Source organism: Anomalospiza imberbis, chromosome 7, assembly GCF_031753505.1.
Source record: "Anomalospiza imberbis isolate Cuckoo-Finch-1a 21T00152 chromosome 7, ASM3175350v1, whole genome shotgun sequence".
Classification (NCBI taxonomy): domain Eukaryota; kingdom Metazoa; phylum Chordata; class Aves; order Passeriformes; family Viduidae; genus Anomalospiza; species Anomalospiza imberbis.
Genome location: NC_089687.1, coordinates 11,156,251 through 11,168,878, shown reverse-complemented (window position 1 = coordinate 11,168,878; position 12,628 = coordinate 11,156,251). Strand labels below are relative to the sequence as shown.

At 41.0% G+C, this 12,628-nt stretch overlaps 1 protein-coding gene across 9 annotated transcripts in view; it reads right to left on the bottom strand.

The window, feature by feature from the left end:
* Positions 1–12,628, bottom strand: part of SEMA5B (semaphorin 5B) — a 280,124-nt gene that overhangs the window by 79,391 nt on the left and 188,105 nt on the right. For 8 of the 9 annotated variants that reach the window (XM_068195396.1, XM_068195400.1, XM_068195401.1 and 5 more), the window contains one exon: positions 1,207–1,269. In XM_068195396.1, the coding sequence (XP_068051497.1) occupies positions 1,207–1,269 (63 nt within the window). Of the gene's footprint in view, positions 1–1,206; positions 1,270–8,526; positions 8,570–12,628 lie in introns of those variants that run through there. The other variant, XM_068195403.1, reaches the window with a different exon arrangement.

Below are 12,628 nucleotides of genomic sequence, written 5' to 3'. Positions count from 1 at the left end.
TTTGTCCTACTTCTTCTCATTGCTGGTCATGTTTGGTGTTTGCCCATCCCATCCCATTTTGCCTCCATGTTGATTTCCTGCATAACGTAGTTTCTACTTGAAACTCTAACAGATGTTCTAGGATACCCATACTCTTGTTCTCCACAGCTACATGAAGCAAATTTTTGTCTATCTGGCAAAATCCAAGCAAGCTTTTTTTTTTTTTTTTTTTTTTTTTTTTTTTTTTTTTTTTTTTTTTTGTGTACATACAAGTTTGTACAGTAATCATATGAACTTTATTATATAAAAATAATATTGTCAATGGAAGATCAGATAATCCTGTGTTTAAAGCAGCAAACTGGAATGTGGCAGATTCCAGCATTTTGGCCCAGCCACACAATCACTCTCTGCTTGATTGCCTGTGTCTAAGCAAAGATTAATGCTTATTCTGTCTTATCTTTTGCCCAGCTCCTCTGGTTTGGACTGAAACCTCTTTGCAGAGTTGTATTAAAGACAATGGACACCCTCTCAGTTGAGGACTGAAGATTTTTGAAGTGCACGAATATCATATTTGAAAAATAAAAAAAAAATCCTGCTTTTAGATAGATGACTTCATTTTAGCTTCTCAGAAGAAGGGTGGAAAGGCCCCGTGGCCGGATCAGAAATGCCTGCAAACTGCAAACTTTTGGAACAGCATGTGCAAGTTCAAGCAATTCTTATTTCAAAGTGCGGTTTAACCAAGTGCACCTGCCTCCCAAGCAGCTCTGTGATATTCAACCTGAACAGATTGCAGTGTGCGAGCAGACTCAATTCTCACCTTCCAGGGAATTATACAACTATGAACTCCAACTGAAAGCAAACATTGAATCCCATGTGGCCGAATGCCAGTGGCTCACTGCTGAGGACCTGGGCTAAGCCAGCCTGCCTGGCTTCACACCCCTCTGCAGGATGCTACCCCTGGCTTGCCACCACTCCGCTCCCTGATGTGTCACAAATTGTGTCCTCTCCAGCAGTGAAATCACCTTTAAATTTCATGCAGAGCAAGTGTAATAACTTGGACAGGGGGCCTTTGAAGTGGCTTGCTTGGTGATGCTTATACCCATGTGGCAGTACAGCTAAACTGCTGCAAATTTGCAAGCTTGAACTGGTGTCAGACATTCTCTGTGTGGATTTCACATGTTGCAAATATATTTACACATAACATCATTGTAACAAAGCAAAACTTACCTCTGTTTTCCCTTTACTTTGACAGGACCTCCTAGTGTCTTCATCTGAACCCCATGCTGTTGCCTGAAAAACCAAAGTGCACAAGTCACACAAGAATGCCACCAACCACCATGTCTGGAGACTCCCAAAACAAAAGCAAGCACCTCCAGCCAATTTACACAGCCCAATTTAAAAGCAGCATTGTGACAGTAAACATGTATCTAACTCCCACTGTGCTCACAGTACACACAAATGATAAATAGATGAGAAGTTCAGAGGCGGTGGCAACTGGAATGTTCACAGAGGACAGACTTTAATTTACATGTAAATATAACTTCTGATCATCATTCAGCTGGAAGGTCCAAGACATAAGCCCCACACACCAAGTCATCACGTTCTTTTTAAAGAGGATAGCACTGTATAAACCCCCAGCTTTCATTGACAAAAAGAAAAATTCCCTACAGTGAAGTCCAGCAGTTCTGCACAAATCTGTCGGTCTTCTTAAATTTACCCCCAAGATTATCACTTTGTAAGTAACCCTGCAGTGAATCAAGCTGGATCAAAACTGGGAGCTGGCAGGTCAAACCCAGAGAGATGGGAAGAGGGGAGAAAGGCTGATGGTGATTTAAGATGCCAGACAAGTGGCGTCAGGTCCTGAGGCAGAGTAAAACACATTAGGGCTGAGGGCACTATTGACTGGAAGCTGAGAGCATGGGGGGTCTCCAGCCACCTCTGACTGCTTCAGAATGGAGGCCCCTTCCTACACAAGAAAAGTCAAGACCAGAAAAGCTGCATCAGAGAGAACTTTTAAATGTAAAATATTTAGTAACATATCCAACTATTCAATGGCCTCCCCAGTTTTCCTCCCTTCAGCACTTTTTAAAAATAGTCCTAACAAATTCAAGCAGGTATTGTTAGCTGGAGGTGAAAATACATATAAATATCCATACTATACATAATACATCATTCTGAGTACCAGAAAAACAGCTCTGCTACATAGGGAAAGGCCAGGCTCACAAAGTACAGATAAAGATCCAGAGCTCCCTTAACAGAGCCAGATTTTCTTTATTTTTATTTTCCTCAGTCCATTACTAACAAAGGAAATAGCTTCAAAGTTCGGTCCGGATCTGAACTCTTCTTGAACTTCTCACTGTGGCCAATATGTTTTATAAAACCTAGGCTGCCATAGAAATTGTCCTTTTGACACATGATCAATCCATTTTTTTTCAGGAGAAAGTTGGGAAATCACTAAAAAGAGAAGATTAATTTTCCAACTCACAGCTCAGGTCCATGAAGACACTCATTGAGATCTACAAGGAATGCAACCAGCATCTATCTCATTTTAAAAAACAAAAACAAAAACAAAAACAAACCAAACCAAAAAAAAAACCCAAAAAAACCACAAAACACCACTCCATCTCTCCATTAGCTGAGCATTCCATTCAATTTGACTTGAAATAAAGACTTCATGAGCACAGGCAAAAATCTGGTGAGAGAAGAGAGGAGCACAGGTCTTTCCTTGAAGCCACTTGGAAAATATCTCCCATTGTGCCTCAGAAGTGTTTTTGTGGGAACTGGGTAAGTCCTTCTGGAAAGGATCACTCAGTCATATCCTGAGAGGGAATGACACTGGATGACAGAGCTCACATTGTAAGCCATCACAGGAGAGCAAGGAATTTTGCCTGCTGACTACCAGGAGCCATTGACATTGGCAAAGCAACTGCACAGTAGGATTATAATCTGTAATCCCAACTCTAGCCCATGCTCATTAAAATCCAGTGTCTTTGTACCTTCAATTAAGTTTTGACAATTTTAATTAAAAAAAAACCCCAAAACTATATATTCAGAAAAAAGATCACTTATTGTGAGGCCCTTCTTCCCATTTTAAAACCAGAGACAGAGAACTTTCCATTATACAGCCCTGTTTACCTTAACAGTGCTTGACAAGAGAAAATGAAAACAAAAATTGTTGGTTGCTTCAGTAATCGATGCTGCTTCTCTGCAAATACTCTGGGTCATCTGGGATTGCAGCAGTGCAACACAGAAGAATTTGGCCTCCCAGGGGTCACCCAGCTCTTCCTGCCAGACACCTGCACCACAGAACTTGGAGGCATGAACTTCGAGCTATGCAAACATAGCTCTAGTCAGAGCACTGCTCTCCTCCAGCGACGTTCTAATGTGCCTAAATGTTTTCTTTTATTAGGCACATTGCCCTTCAGCCTTCTGAAGCACTACCTTGATGAGTAGTGATAAAGAAGATCTTAGTGATGGCCCAAATTATAGCAACACGTTGTTTGTGACTACACCATTAGTCAGGGTGCATCTCATTAGAGCTAAGAGGATAATTAAGCAATATGGCAAGCCAGAGCAACATGTAAAACAAGGCAACATGTCTTACAAGTCTCACACATGTCTTTGGCAGGACAGGGGGGAGCTAGCTTGAGGGCTGAGTAACTCCAGTGACCTCTGGTGACTCAAAGAAAATATTTATGACCCTGCAAAGCAGAACATCTTGACAATAATGAAAGTATAATTGCAAAACCAAACAGCTAATGTGCACTTAAATATTTGTACTGCAAGGTCCACTGACCTACAGACTAGACCAGGCCTTGTGCTGGACTCCCAGGAGCCCACACACATCTGTGGCCATGGCCTGTGGCTTGGACCTGGCTAGGCTCAGACCTCTGAGCCTGGGGCTTTTACATTAGCTCTTCAGCATTGTTCGGTTTCTCAACTTGACTGATCAGCTATCTTTTCAGGGCAAAATGTCCCACCCCTGTCACCTCTGCTGCCTTGGGCTACTCTCTGCAAACTCCCTGTGGGATGCTGCTGTTCCGTGTCCTCTCACTGGTGTATCCAGCCCAAGCCCCTTCTCCACAGATGAACATATGTTCTTCCTCTGCCTTAGATCCATTTTGCCCCAGGATCAAACTACTGAACACTTGACAGAAGACCTTTCAGAAAGATCTCTTTCTGGCATGCATCTGTGTGTACCCATATATGTATCAGTGAGGCACAGACCTACTTAACACTTGCATTACACCACAGCACTGTAAGAGATGCTTTGTACTTTGTCCTCCTTACCTGATCATAATGCTTATCAAAAGCCAGGTTCTTGAACAATGGCTTAGATGCCTCCCCTCCCTTTCCTCATATCTCTCAATAAACCATTTTTTTTTTCTTTTTTTTTACTGCTTTAACTGCCTCTGCACACTTGGACGAGGTACAAATTGTATCCACCAGATGTTTTTGGTCACTGTTGGGATATCATCCTGAATTTATGATTAATTTTCTCAGTTGTCTGAGACATTTCAGTTTCCCAGCTCCAGAAAACACATCTGGGATTATTTTTATACCTCCTGCTACATGTGTCAGTCAAAAGCAGTACACATCTCTGGACCCATATGCAATACAACAATTTTCATGGCACGGGTTGTGGAAGAGTCTGGATGAAAACGTGACAAACCTGGGAGCAGGGCTATATCCAAATACAGGACAATATGTACTAGCCATATGCTTAAGCAACCAAGCAAACAGCTTTTTAGCCTGTCAGTGTCAGCAATTCCTCCCATTACATCCTTATAGAGAGCACTCCAGCTTCTCATGCTACCTCCTTACAAACTCTCAAGTAATTCTTCCCTCATGCATTTCCAGAAGAAATGCAGTTTCTAACTGTGTTTCCAGCCACTTTGAAGACCTCCTTTATAACCACATGGCCCATTTGCAGGATGGGGGTACCCAGATTCATGTGCCATGTGAAGGGAACAGCTCAGGGCTGCAGCTGCTGTGCAAGATGAGCCATGCAAACCACGGGCAGGACTGTCCAGCCACCTGTGCAGACAGAACCAGAGGACAAGCAACTTTGTCCCTGGACTGAAAATGCAAATAAACACACCTTCCTTCAGCCTATTTGCAAGGGCAACTGGTCCTTCACATCTCTGTTTCTTGAGTTCTATGCAGGCATCTTTTCTCAAATATTTTTTTAAAAACTGCATGTTAGTGTATTATTTCTGCATTTTTAGAAGTCCCATGAAGGAGACAACCACAGAGAAACATTCGCGTGCACAATCACGTGCACCTGGTGTGACATTGCCCAACTAGAAATTAACAGAAGGGACCACAATAGCTAAGCCTATTCAGTGCATATCTGAATATTCAGAGGTCACATCCGGACACAGAAAGAAAGAGTTAATGTCTGTCCCAGTAAATTATAAGCATCACAGTTTGCTACCAGTTCTGACTGCAGATCAGCAGTGCTCTAGAATTCTAGCTCATCATGTACTGTCACATCAGTTATTCAGCACGCACTGCTGAGAGAAGCTTTCTAGATACATTTATTTAATTACCTGCACATCCCGGCGTTGGCTTCCAAAGTACCTGCCTGTCACTAGCAAGTCCTGTTATCAATAGTTATTTGCATCCTCAACTGTTAATGTGAAAATTTCTTAGACTTCTATGGACCAGCTTTTACACTCAGGTCAGCAATTTACACTTCAACACCACAATATGAATTTATAGATTAAGTATACACTAATCCCTGCACTGTACTTGCACAATAGAGGTTGTAGGGTTTCATGCAAAACCAAAACATTGTTTTAAAACTGGAAAGTTAAGATTGGAGGAGAATATGTTACATGTCTATTTATCAATTAAACACATTGTTAATTAGACCTGTCTAAGGTGTTTTATTGCAAACTTATCCATCTGTTACCAACCTCACTTCCATGAAACAAATGCTGCATGCAAACCACTTGCATGCCTGCAGACAGACCCACAACCATGTTGTTCTCTCCTATTAGGAGAAAAATGTGTGATACCAGAATGCACATTGTATATATTTGAAAGGAAACAAAAATCCCTCAAGTACAAGCTTACTAGAAAAAAAAAAAAACAAGCTCAACAAACAAAACCAGCACAAAACAAACAAGCAAACACCCCCCAAATCAGGTAGTGATTCTGTGAGATGCCAGCTTTTTCTAGAAGGTACTGTGTTCCTCAGGTTTCTGCTACTGTCAGCAGATGCAGAAGCAAAAGCAGCACCTTGTGTCCCAGGCTCGGGTGTGCAGGGATTGCTGACACAGGAGTTTCCATTTCCATCAACCCTCCGCAGTACCCACAGGAGATTTCTCAACCTGCCCACGGAATGCGAGGTGATTTTGGTTCTCTGCTTGTGCTGCGAGGGCACCCCGAGCAGAGCCTGCCAGTCACATCACCCTTTGCTGAGTTATGCATGAGGAAGGAGGGCAGGAGGTGCTGTGCTGTGACAGCTATTGTGCGCTAGAGACCTGAACTGGCAGAGTTATTCATTTCCCAGTGTATTTATTTACATCTTCCTTTCCAGTAACTGTACAAGGCACTAGTATGTTCAGAAAAATGTTCCTTTGGAAAAAAAAACCAAAAACTTGCTTCCTATATTCCATATACAGGCCAAAAATCTCTTCATCTCTTATCTACATTCACGATTTTTTTTCTTAATCACCTAATTTCACAGCAAGGTATGGAAGATTTTCTTCAAGTCTACAGAGAGAATAATGTGGAGAGACTATGTTTCTGCCCTGCATTTAGAATCTGCCAACTTCAGTGTAAATAAAGCACATATTTACACACCCTACTGGACCAGTTTAGCTTAATCACATTCTTAGGGACTTTACTAAATTGTGGTGCAGAGTCATTCCCTCAGTGGCTGCTCAGAGGCTGGTTCATTCCCTTACAAGACGCCAGCCTCAATCTTCCCATCCATACTGATGAATAGAATTCAGACCTCTGAAATATCACCCATAGATTCTTGCTGATAATGAAAAATCCATTTCACAAGTGCTTCCCTATGTTTCTGCATACTTTGTAGTGTCTACATAACATAGCAGCAGTGTAGATCTACCCTTCTCTGGGCAAATGCTGCAGCATTTAAAATGAATTTATAAATGCCGGGTCTTACAACACTTAAATGAAAAAATCTTTCAAAGTCCTATAGGCTAGATGCAGAAAATCCATGAAGAGGTTCTTCCATTTCTATGATGTTTACAGTGAAAACATTCCCACAACACTTCAGCTATTTCTTCCTTATTTAATCCTCCAGAACTTCTCCATAAATAATTGCTGCTTTAGTCTAAAAGTGGAAAGTTAAATTCCCTTTTTGAAGCATTGGTTTTTGTCTCTTGAGGACAAGGAACATTTACAGTGCTCCATAAATAATAACTTTTTAAAATCTAACTTCCTTATAATAAAGCACAGTAGCTTAATGCCCTAGAGGCCATTTCTGAAGTTTCAACACTCGTAATTTATTAAAACTGTGATAAGCATGTCTGATAAAAAGATAACTAATACCAAAAGAACAGAATGCCAAACTTCAATAATTAGTTCTGCTCCACACTGCAATATACGAATTGCAGATCACTGCTGCGTGCAGTGACAGGTATGAGGAATGATCATGGAATTCAGTCAATTCATTGCAGGGAGAGAAGGGGGTTTGGATGAAGGGAATTGCATTGTGTGTTATCAAATTATTAATTGATTTCCCTTAAGTGATCTCAGATCCTTCAAGATGTGGTAAAACTGAAGCTGTTTGCTGTATTTAAACCCTAGTGACTAACAACAGACCAGCCTAGAAACAGCTCTTCAGGAGTGGCTGAAGAGTAAATCAGTAAATCAGCTGGGTAAGACCTCAAATATAACACCTGGAAGATGGAAGTTCCAAACAAACAAACAAGTGAAAAAAATCCATCAGTGGGTTTCAGTTCCTATAACCTTAATCTCTGAATCAGACCCTCTCTCTACAAACAAATGTCAGCATCTCACTGTACAGGGACTGCTCTTGGCCTGACATTTATTGGCTGCTGAACACAATTGCTCACTCTGTTCATGCCAGAGAAGAAGTGGATGCTTCATACTGGCATAGTAAGGATGCAATAATCCATCAAAAGAAGGATATGATCATTTTAAGAATGGATATTTCAACTCAGTTCCAAGTAATACCATCTTTGGATATTCATAATTCTCTGTCTCATGGACTGTTATCACATCCTTGCAAAGGGAAATGCAATAGTCTGAGATACATTCCTCTGCCCTGGTTCACCTATTGCACAAATCAGCATTCGACCAGTAAACAGGGGGGAGCATTTTCAGAAGACTGACTTTGTTTTCTTTGGTTTCATTCTTAAGCCTTGTTGATTTAGAGAAGTCTGTCCCCTCACTTTATGTTTCCAGGCACAACTGGACAGAGCACCACTTTAACACCTGGGAGAACAGGGCTCCAGACTCCAAATAACGGAGCTCTTGCTCTTTTGATCAAGTTATCACAGCCCAAACAAGGTCCTGTACCTCAGCTGAGCCATGGTCACTCACCCTGTTCATGGTCCTCCTGTATCTCAGATGCAAGGTAAAATGCTTCACAGTTTTCCTCCTGTGCACAGCTCTGCAGCAAGTGGGTAAGCTCCTGTACCACAGCTGGGTGTCTGTGCCTAAAGGCAGAATCTGCTCTCAACAGCAAATGTTATTCTTTCAGAGAAAGTTCTTAGCTGCTGTGAATTCTTCTTTGGTGGTCAATGCTACTGATTTTCTCTCTTTCACAGCTTCAAAATCCCTTATTATTTACTTGTATTATAGAAGCACGTAGAGGAGTGAACTGAGATCGTGACCCCATATTACAAGGCAATATACAAACATGCTGTGGGAGAGAATTTCTGCCTGAGAGCACTTACAATCTAAACAGAACACACAGGCACATGGGAAGAAGGGAAAACCAGATGCACAGAGAGGTCAACTAACTAGGAAAAGCCACTGAGCATGTCAGAGGCAGAGATGAGCACTGACCTTTGCTCTCTTGCAGACTAAAAACTTTCCTGTCTAGCACAAATGAGTTCTTAGACAGCCTTTTTTTTGCTAGTGTCACAAAATACATCCACTGAATCAGTGGTGGGTGAAGGAGTGGGGTTAGAGATTAGAACAATGGGCAAGACTCCATGCATCCTGTCCTCTTCTTTCTGACATCTTGGGGTATGGCCACAGTCTCATCTACAAAAAGAAATTTGAGTTTTTGTGCCTTTAACTTCAATTTGTCCTGCAGGAGATTCCATCAAACAAGAAAAGGCCTGTAAATCTGCACTCCCCCCTCTCTGCAGTGTCAGGTAGGAATTTACAACTCCAGACTATGCATTCCCTTATCTGAAAGGAGCATTGTGTGAGGCTTAACAGATCATGGTTTCTACAGTGTACCCAAATGGAAGTACTGTACAAGTCCGAGTATTATTAAAGACGATTGTCTAAAGATTTAGTAAAGAACATTTGATACCAAGTACTAAAACTAAAATGGTGTTTTCTAAGATAAACAACAGTCATGTACAGGTTACAGCTTTTTTTCAGCTCTTCAGGAATTTTAGTGTACAAAGAACATGTTGCAATGAAGCAGCTGGCTCAGTCTTAGGTGCTGTCAAATTAAAATTCATATCTGAAGCAAGCAGATTGTCTTGCCACTGCTTTAAGTGTATTTTCAGTAACTCTTCTGTAAAGCATTTGTAACTTGATGCTGAATCCCATACAGAGGAGAATCTGAGCTTTTGAACATAATGGAACTTTGTCATCCCAGTTTGCAGCTTTCAAAGGACCTGTGAGCTTCCACTGCAGGCCAGGACTCCCCATGCAAGCCTGTGTAGGTATGGCCTTGTCAAAATGCATTATAAGAAAAGTGCAATAATAAATGGGGCATTAGGTAGCGGTGGATGGCAGAGCACTGAGAGACAACAGAGCACAACCACACAAAAGGGAAAGGTCACAGCTCACCAGCCACATAACTCATTGTGAGGTTTTTGTAACCAGAAGAGTTTTACTATATCAAGGATGGGATTCTTCTGAGACCCAAAAGGGACTCATGGGAGAAACCAAGAGAATGCACATTAACTAAAGGCAAGAGAGATGTCAGCTTTATGGCCTGATTCAGAGTGGGTTAAACCTCTCATTGGCAGTGATAAGAAGGTTTGTGGAAGATCCTTACAGTTAATACAAGCACTAATGCAATGCCACAAGGATAGGTCCAAAGAGAGGGGAATCAGTGTAAGGGTATGAAGATGCTGGGATGCAGAGCTGTCCATAATGATAAAGAAAGGAGGGAGCACTCTGCTCTGCCTGTGTGCTGAGCTTTGACAGTTGCATATTTACACAGCAATGTTAGATGAACACACCAACACGAAGCTTTGGAAGGAAGATACAGCTCTGAAGAAGAGAGATAAAGATGGCAGTGCATTTCTGTTTCCACTATCTAGTGTTTGTATTTTTATCATTATATGTAAAGAAAAATGTCAGTCTGTGCCAATGATTTCATTTAGCTGGTGATCTACTTCCTTTTGCTTGAAAGTGATTAACAGTGCAATGATTTAGTTGCAAGTTCTATATGGAAATGCTTATCTTTTTTTGAAAGCTATTGCTTTTAAGTATGAAAAAGTGTGGATGGGGCCAAATACAAATTGACAGTCTCAGTAAACTGGGATGATAGTGAAAAAAGACCTTGAAGCTCTCAGCTATAGCTAGTTTAGAGTGAATGACAACATCTGGAACTGGAGAACAGCAGAGGGGATGTTGGGGAAAGATGACAATGTTTTTCCTTTTAGTGAAGACTGAAAGCATACAGAAACTGAGATGAGACTTTCAGCACACTGGGTAATTAACTGCCACAGTAGAATTTGGTTTCTTGCCATGTCACATTCAGTTTACAGCTTAGGATAACAAACATTTACAAAATGTACTGGAGATTACAGAGACATAAGATTATATGTTAAATCAATAAAATAACTAAATAAAGAGGTTAAAATATACTGAGGGGAAAATAATTAAAGAAAAAATTCACTGCAGTCAAGCACAGGTCAGAAATATAAGTACAGCTGATGCACAGGCAGGTGCAGTTGTCACTGGCCAGGTGGGTACCACACAGAACAATTTCTCATAGCACCAGCACTGTTTATTCTGTAAAGAACAGGCTTTGCTTTGGGGTTTCTTTTCTTCAGTTGATACAAACAAGGTACAACAAGCTATTTCTAAGAAGGGAGCCAACGAATGTAGTCACAGCAATGGTTTCCCTTGATATAGTGGAGGCAATTCTTCTTTCAAGGCTCCTCTACCGCTAAAAGATGTCCATCTCCACCCCTTTATGTTCTTTGGCAGAGTCACCATTCAGAACCAAATCCCTCCTTCTTCTTTGTGGCCTCTGTTGATAGATGTGACAAGACTTCTAAGCAGCCTCCTCTTACTGTTCTGCACAATGATTTCTGGAGTAGGAGGTTCAAAACCCCCTCAATGGGCCAGCCCATATTCAGTACAAAATCAATTTACCATGGCTATAGTCTCCTTTGTATTTCTGCATTAAGCAAAGCGATTTTGTTCTCCTTCATTTTTCTGCTCTGGGGTTCCTTGCCATTGTAACTCTTTGAAGCTCATTGCTTATGGAGAGATGTTAAGGGTTCTCCACTATACATTTTTTGCGTGTCCTCCCCCTCTGCTTATGGACAAATCCTACACAGTCAACTGAGTGCAATTTTGTGCACCTGCATTAAGGGTTCAGCTATTAAACACAATCTTTCCATATGAGCTTGAAAGCAAAAATATAATCACAGAAGCACATGTGAAATGTCTGTGTATTACCAGCTTTCTAAAGTGGGGAAGTCTTGCATTCTTTATTCCTCTCCAGGTTACATCATTGAATATACTTGTTCAGCATTTATTTGTTTGCTTTGAGGAGAAGCTAAAATAAGTTTGAGGAACTGTCCAATTTGGATCTGAGTCTTACAACAATTAGGCTAAGATTCAGGAATCAAAATCAGCACTTCCTGCAGTATTAAAGAGACTAATGTAGAACTAAGATGACATTTTCACTGTTCTGTGCCTCCTGTTTTTCTTTAGGGAAATCACATCTGTTGCATTGGGGGGTGCTAATACTATTTCAGAAGACAAACACTGCAATATATTCTCATTAAAATTGTATAAGAGGTTGAATATGGTTTGAGTCTTGCCTTGGCTTAGAAAAAAAAAAAGAGGGCAGTGCACAATTAAACAAATAAATGTGCATGTGATTTATTTTATCCTATCAAAATTCTTTTCTGGTTGTGCTCTTATGCTTGGTGTAGTACAATCAAAAGGGGGGGAAAAAAGGCACTGGAAATCTTTAATTAAGTGAAAGCTGCATTACTGAGACCAAACGAAAGCTCTGAGACTCCTTTAATGAGCCAAGGCCAGTCTTGTGCAAGCCAGAGAGATTGGGAAAGTTTTGCAAGGCAGGCTGAAAACAGAGCTCCTTCCTGAACCACAGGAACTTAAGTGAAACCAGACTCTCCCGCTTGCTCTTCCCTAATTTAAAGTAATAGTTTTTGGGCTTCAATAATATGGGCAAAAAATTCTAAACCCTAAACTAAAAAGGAATCTTTGTACTTTCCCTATTCAGTTCAGCAGATGTATATGAGAA